General features: G+C 39.9%; 1 protein-coding gene across 5 annotated transcripts in view; it reads right to left on the bottom strand.

Moving 5' to 3' along the window:
• Nucleotides 1-7941, bottom strand: part of IQCH (IQ motif containing H) — a 111183-nt gene that overhangs the window by 78948 nt on the left and 24294 nt on the right. For all 5 annotated transcript variants that reach the window (XR_005295192.2, XR_006274934.1, XM_038418447.2 and 2 more), the window contains exons 6-8: nucleotides 2726-2837; nucleotides 1505-1633; nucleotides 25-239 (exon numbers count right to left, since the gene is read on the bottom strand). Coding sequence is in view for 3 of the 5 variants with exons in the window: in XM_038418447.2 (XP_038274375.1) it covers nucleotides 25-239; nucleotides 1505-1633; nucleotides 2726-2837 (456 nt within the window). In the remaining 2 variants the exon portion in view is untranslated. The remainder of the gene's footprint in view (nucleotides 1-24; nucleotides 240-1504; nucleotides 1634-2725; nucleotides 2838-7941) is intronic.

Here is a 7941-nt window from a genome sequence, read left to right as displayed (position 1 = left end):
TTGTTGTCATCAATGCTTAAATACCTTTGGCTGAGGGGAAGTGCAATTTATCAACTCCAGCCCTTGAGCTGGTTGTGTCCATAATCGCTTTGATTTCTTAGCTGAAGCCATGGAGCTGCTGGATGGAGGTGGAGTAATACTACCTTTGTTTGAGCAATACGAGTCATTGGGACCTCTCTGTGAGTCTGGAAAGATGAAGATGTCTGTACCAGCAAAGTCCACCTTGCTACCATTCCCTCCTGTACCAATAGAATAATGTCATGTAAGATTTTATTGCTAAAAAGAAACACCATACAATAAAAATAAAGTGCAATTTCACCAGTAAAAATTGGCCCAGAAGCTATCTTACTTTACTTTGATGTCCAAATAGGTTGCTATTTCCAAAAGATGTAATCCAAATATTAAGTTTTGACCAAACCAGTAATATTTTGGGAGGAAAGTACTAATGATATAACTTTGTTATCAAATACTAATAAAAGCCTAACAGACTGAAGGACAATCACAGATTTGCTATCACAGATACTGGTATCAGGTTACAGAAAACCATAGAAATTTTTACTATACATTTTCTAAAGCTAGTGTGCCAGCCAACAGTATATCCACTTTCCATAATATATTAAAGCACCTAATCAGTATATACAATATCACTCCTGAAATGTTTGTCACTTTTATTGCATGTGATTCCACGCCACTGCCACGATAACTCACAGCCCTTGGTTTCATTTTTTGTCATGTCCATCCATCATGAAGCCTTTCAAATCCAAAGCAACTGCTGTTGGCTCACTGGTGGACTTGATCATTCCTGCCATAGGGACCTCAGCCTTTCTATACGGACTTATGCAGCATCAGAACACTAGTTTTGTGCAGATTCTGTATTCCACAGTTCAGGTCTGGTGTACTTTGATAGCACTCCTCCGAGTAACTCTCTGATTTTCCTCTAGTTGAGATAGCCAGACACAGCTCCTTCCAGTGTCTTGGCAAAATCAATTCCCAATCAGATAGCATAAGTCAAGGTTGAATTATGGGCTTTACTCACTAATGAGAACTGAGGGCCAGATTTCAAAGGTATTTAGGCATCTACAAATGCAGATAAGCGTCTAGTAGGATTTTCAGGAGTGTCCTAGTACTGAACTCCTGTTGAAAACTTGGAACTCCAGTCTCAAGAGTGCATCTGAATATAAACTCTGTTAGCTTTGGGGGAGCCTGGTGTAGGGCACAACAGTTGTACCCCATGATTCCCCAACTGGCAAGCTCTTTTCCAATACATCCACACATCAGATAAGCAGATTTGGCCCCTAATCAAAATTTGTGGGAGCTGGGGGGCCTGGATGTTTTTAAAAATCCCGGTAAATGCCTATCTGCATTGTTAGATGCCTAAATACCTTTAAAACCTGGCCCTGAGTTCACTGCCTCAGCAGCTCTCTTAAGAGAAAACAAGAGCCTGGGGAATAGAAGGGAAAGTTCAGAATTTAACTGATTAGCATTATCAACCCTTTATCCTTACCTACAACTGGCTTCTTGTGCTGTTTGTGAAATTCATGGAGAGGAGCTGCTTTGGGTACAACAGGAGATGACTCAAGTGTAATCTTTGCTGCTGGTGGGATTAGCCTTCGCTCAATTAGATTCAGAATACCTAGAAAATGAAAAATCCTGCTGAACAATGTATATTTAATTTCTTGTTTTATAAACTTACATGGAGCATCTCAGGTTACCTAAAGAAAAATGTTTCACCCTCTTTAAAGGCCTTGTAGCTATTCTTTCCCCAATCATCAAAGACAAGATGCTGTCAATTAGTAATTGTAAAGAAAGAAATTAGATGGAGATTAATACAAGCCTTTTTGTTTGCTTTAATGAATTCTTCCTCAAGCCAATTGCAACTAGAGGAGCAGTGCTGTTTTTTATATGACAAATTCAAGGAAGGCGAACTTTGCCTATAAACAGTGACATACAAATGAAATTTATAGTGTACTGGGGCAGTATTATAAACAGGAATTATATGTTTGTGAAATGGCAGGTTTGAGGTACATGTAGTAGAACTACTGAAAAGAAAGACTTGTAAATTACACTGTAATTGCGGCTATGGAATTATTACAAACGATTTGATCCATTTTCTAAATAATCCAAATGCAGCTCCAGTTACAATCCTGGGGCAACTTCAGGCCCTTTTATTTTGAAGAAACAGGCATTCATAGTGGCCACTTATTTTGATCTTGGTGCAACCATACAGAAAGTCTTCACAGATTTTTCTTTCCAGCAGCAACAAAACTCTGTTTAAGAAGTAGATCGCTGGCTTACAGAAAGCATGTGCTTAATATACCAATGATGTCCCTTAAATAAACTCTGTTGGTTTTGGGGGAGTCTAGCATAGGGTACAACAGTTGTGCCTCAAGGTTCTCCAACTGGCAAGCTCTTTTCCCATATATCCATTCATGGGATAAGCAGCCTGGATTTGGCCTTTACCCTTTACTGATGATGATAATGCTTTTCAGTTCTTTTATCAAAGAATCTCAATGCACATTACAAACATTAAATAATGAAGTCTCACAATATTCCTGTGCAGCAGATATTATTATGCCAGTCTGTAAAATGGAGAAGAGTAAAGACGCTAAGTGGCTAGCACAAGGCAGACAAGTTCTTGACTCCCAGCAGATAACACTGCCTTCTTAGAGCTCAGTATTTCATCTTTTTGGCTTAAAAATGATAAGAGTAGGCATCTATGACTGACCTTTCCTTGCATCCCTTTCTAATATAGGTAAGGGAGCATCCATCTGATGAGAGGCAGGCAAAGCCGAGAGGTTACCAACTGTAGGGCCTTTCACTATCTTCTGAGTGCATACCTAAACACCGACAGAATGATCCTTTAGCAAACAATATTCCTGGTTTTGCAAAGAACTCAGTTTTCTACTTGCATAAAGCTAAATAAATACAATTTCTGCTATGAACAGTTTCATTAAGGTTTAATAATATAACAGTACGGGCACTGATTTTACTGCTTATGAACATGTTGCACTATTGTCTACTGTCATTAGTGTATGTAATTTAAAATAAAGTTAATTAAATCCAATCAATGTCTTGCAATTTCTGCTACACAAAGTCAGTGTACTAGTTAATAAAGGAACTGCAAGGACTTTGCTCAATTTTAATGACTATATCATAAACATAGTATCTCTTGACAGAGCAGGCTTTGAATACAGGAAACATGTACAAATGCCATGTACTGGAAAGGAAAGGAAGCAGGAGATAGTAGTTGGAAATATGTAAATAGACCCTAAGCAAATTCACTGCATAGAATATTATTGGACTTATGGTATACGTAACTATTTGTAATCAGTGAACATTAATTACTATAGGATGATGGAGTCTGAAGATACCTTAAAGGTAAAGCCTGCATCTTCTAAGCCTGCATGTGAAGGCACCATGTTCACACACACCCATAATCCTCATATGGCAGTGACATTATAGCTATTATGATTAGTATCCCATATATGGAGCATTGCACAGGGGAAAGAACAGATTTTATAATCTTACATGACTATATGCACACACACATATTCAACATCATCACTTAACATTTTGTCTCCCTCTTCAGGTACCATACACATTTTCCATTTCGCACTGGTAAGGATACATCTTGCTATACACTATAGGCCAGATGTTGCCATTCTGTGTGTGCACCAATCCCACCTGAAGCAAATAAGTGTTCAGAGAGGGGATCAAATGAGCCTCTGATATTGTATGTGGAACTGTAGGCATGCACTTACTTTGTGCTATTAAACATCACAAATATCCTGATTTGTGACCATAAAACAGATGCTTGCCTATTTCTGCACGTGCAAAATTGAACATGCAAACTCAGAGGCCAAGGTTATAACTGGCACTAACATGGAGAAAGACAATATGAGTTGATCTGATATTTGATCACAGATCTGACAATTATTATTTTCAGGATTAAATTATCACATCTTTGGTCACAAGTCAAGAAAAACGTCAGAGCAAATAGCTGTAATGATGAAAGAGAGAAGGAGAGAAAGAAAGTGCTTTCTAATCTATTTTAAATTTGACATTGCTTCATACCACTGTTCTAAAAATCTGCTGTAATGTTTCAGAATAGAAGATTCAATTTTAATTATTGGTGAGTTCTATCAATATAAATATAGAAATATCTCCATATGAATGGCTATGCTGAAAGGGTGATATAAAGTGATTTAAAAAAACTCTTAAATATACTACATGTTCTGAGATGTTATTGCAGGTGGATTGGGAGGAATCTATCAAGGAGACAGAAAGATAGTACTGAACATAAAGCCTGAATAATAATGTATGGTTTGTGTTCCCTTCTATACATTACATATCTGAAAACTGTGGTTTATGAGCTTCTTAGGGACAACCATTTAATTAAGTTTGTGAAAAACTTCCCCTTCTTTTGTGAACTCCAGTTTATCCAAATAAATTCCATGTTGCCTGTTCCATTTGGATAAATGGGGCTCTGCTTTATAATTACAGAAACAAAGCTCTAGATCCTCATCTAGTTTAAATCATGATAGCTCAATTGACTTCAATGTGGTCATGACAATTTACACTAATTGGGGATCTGGTCAAAAGACAGTAAAACCACATCAGCAGAAAATGGCATTGCCTGATTGATTCTAGGGCCAGTAGGACACAGGTAAATCTAGGAAGTCAAGAAAGATCCAGTTTAAATACTATTCTCAACCATCTTGGAGAAGTAAAAGGCAAACCTGATAGTTCTGAGGCACACAGCACAGTTTATCCAGATATCCAGAAAGCCTTTGATAAAGTATCCCTGCCAGGTTGCTTCTGAAATCAGAAGTATCTCTGATCCAAGTTAAAATGCAGCAATAGATAAAGCTGAGAAAAGTGAAAGCAGAGTTTTGTCAGCAATAACAGGCTGCTCTGAGACTTCACCTATTTGTGACAAATGGCTTAGATGAAGGTTCCAGATACAAACCTGTTAAATTTACCAATGACACAACATAGGAAGGAGAAGAAAATGCTAATCTCAGAGCTGCTCCGCTCAGCAGGCAAAGGACAAATGAAATGAGAAACTTGGTCAATCCATTAGTCTAGTGGATGCACAATATGCTGCTTCGAAAAAGGAAAGTCTCCCTCCCTCCCTTTCCAGTAGGCCGGGGCTCAGTGCCTACTAGAACTCCCTCTGAAGCTCATTTTAGAAGCAGTAAGGACGGATTCATCCAACCTTCCTCATGTGTAGAGAGCAGGGTTGTATGATATGGAGCTTTTGTGAAGGACAGAAGTAAAGGGGGCCAAATCCAAAACAAGAGCATTCAGGGACACATGTTCAGCCCAATGAACGTTCAACTAAGCAAGCTGCACGTAGAAATGGCTATTTGAAGGCAAAGAACATTTGCTTCTCACCCAATTCATTTCACACATAAAACTGGAGGAGAGTGCTGAAAATCTATTTCTCAGAGTCAATTATTCTACTGTTTGCAAGGTCATTATCCTGTCTTCCTTAAAACTAACTACTACCGTGAAGCCTCCGGTAAACTGCTCACAGATAATGGCTAGACAAGTGACCAGAAAAGACTTCCAATGTTTTATCATAGGCAAGGCAGATAGCCCACTTATTATTCAGGTTGCTCAACATTTTCTATTATATAACCTTTTTTTTCAGTTGCTTACAACTTTGCCAGACTTTCACCATTTGGGCTGAAATTTTCCATGCATAGTGCCTGCTTCAGGTTGAACTTTTCTGGAAAATTTCTGCCAAAATGATTCAGCCATTTCTTAGGACAATGCTATGGAAAAATACACGGTTTTGCCCATGCTGAAAAATTCTGGTGCCCTTTTCTTTGAAAAGCTCTAGTGCTCCTATACTTCTGAGAAGGGACTTGACATTTATCAGGGAGCTGATCTTTGTTTCAGTGGCCTTTGCTATCCCTGTGAAAATCTACCAAAATTTGGCCAAGTTATAAGCCTTGAAAAAAATTAGTTTACATATGCTCAAAAGAGATTTCTTAGATTTCAGCAGCTACTTTCTCCAAAGATTCCATCCACTCTGGGCATGCTGCAGTCAGGGGCTAAGCAGGAGTTTCCCTGCAATAGCAGCTCTGGGCTGCTATGGGCTGTGTCAGATCTGGATGGAAGCAGGGAGCCTGTCTCTCCAGTGCTGCCAATGACTTTCCTGCTGGGCCCAGGCAGCATGGAGGAGGAAGCTAACCGATCTGAATGCAGAGGGGACAAGAGCCAGACTTGCAAAGGGAGTTAGGGGAATAGATTAGGACAAGGAGCTGGGTGGTCGGGGGGTGAAGACAGGACTGAAGGGTGTCAAGCAGAGAGGGAAAGTGGGACTAGGAGTTCAAGTGCAGAGGTAGATCGACTGGCTGGGCAAGGAGACTGGGAATGGGAGATGGGGGGAGACTGGGACGTTCAACCAGGGAGGTAAATGCATGGGTTGGAATCATGTGGGGTGGAGGGAGACTGACACTGTTTGAGTAGATGGGACTGAAGGAAGATTAGGGCTGGCTGAGCAAGGAGACTGGGGACAAAGAGATGGGAGACTAGAGAGGAACTGGGAATGGATGCACAAGGAGCCTGGAAGTGGGGGAGACTGGGCCAGGGATTCTAGAGGGGTGAGATTAACATTTGCTGGACAAAGAGTTTGGGACTGAGATGAGAAGCCTGAGGAGTAGAGACTGGGACTGGCTAGGTGAGGAGAATGGGATTGGGACTAGGAGGAAGATGTGGGGAAGGGATAAGAGTGGGACAGGTTGGAGGGTCAGGGTAAGAAGGGGGTCAAGTTTGGGGGAAAACAGGCAGAAGAGTCTGTGCCCACTAGAGAACACGGTTCTCCAGAGCTGGAATGAAACCTCAGAGTCTCGAGTCTCACCATTCCTCTGATGTCAGCAAAGGCCTGTGAAATCCACTGGCTAAGTGTCCCAACACCTCACCCCGCCCCATCACGGTGCTGGTCCACACAGAGTATGATAATGTACTACTGCCATCAAGACTCCATTACCTCAAGTGGCAGAGATCTGTGTGGTGGAATTAAAGGTTCCGAACCTGCTGCTGAACGATGTGGGTGTCAATATGATGCCACATGATAGAGTTTCTGATTTTTCAGTTTGCTTTTTTAAAAGCTTATGAAATTACACACACATACAAAATTGCATTAAAAGAACATTATTGAGATAGTACAGTCAAGCCATCAAAAGTTACGAAATGACAGAATTAAGGTTGCCTGGACAACCTGTAAAGTGTCGATAATGATACTTATGTCCTTTGTAAAGCACTTTTGGCTCTACTGCTGAATAGTGTTATACGAGCTAAGCGTTAATTATTATTATTATTATTATGTGTACGGAACTTCGTACAATGAGGCCCTGGCCTTGATTTGGGCACTACTGTTACACAAAATAATAACAAAATTAATCAATGTTATAAAAAAGGATAGGCCATTTTTGAAGATCTGTTCATATTTCTAACTAGGAAATGGAGAGAGATTGAAATATGCAATTTATAATTTCTCCACCCCAATTCATACAATAGCATTGCCGATGACAGACACCAAGAAGGCTGAATAGCACGCATGCTTCATTACAATAAAGATTTTTTAGGGCAGTAACAGATGCACATTTTTGGTTGCGGCTATTATGAAACGTTACACTCTAAGGGAACAAGAGGTATGAATCTTTATTTCATTATATTCCAAGAGTATAACAATGAGAAATGTGGCAAAAATTAACTTTACACCAGCTAGAATTATAAATGGGATGATACTGAGCAAAAAAGGAACACAGCTATGCTCCCCCCCTCCCTATACTTAAATCTTGCCAACAGTGAGTGGTTTTGTTTCCCTGCACGTGGGGACACAATAAAGTATATACTAAAAGAATGGGATTTAATTAAATAGCAGCTCTCTTTTCAGACCATTGCAATTTTGTGCTGTATCTGTAAAAC

Source organism: Dermochelys coriacea, chromosome 10 (genome assembly GCF_009764565.3).
Source record: "Dermochelys coriacea isolate rDerCor1 chromosome 10, rDerCor1.pri.v4, whole genome shotgun sequence".
NCBI lineage: Eukaryota > Metazoa > Chordata > Testudines > Dermochelyidae > Dermochelys > Dermochelys coriacea.
This window is presented reverse-complemented; position numbering and strand designations above follow the sequence as displayed.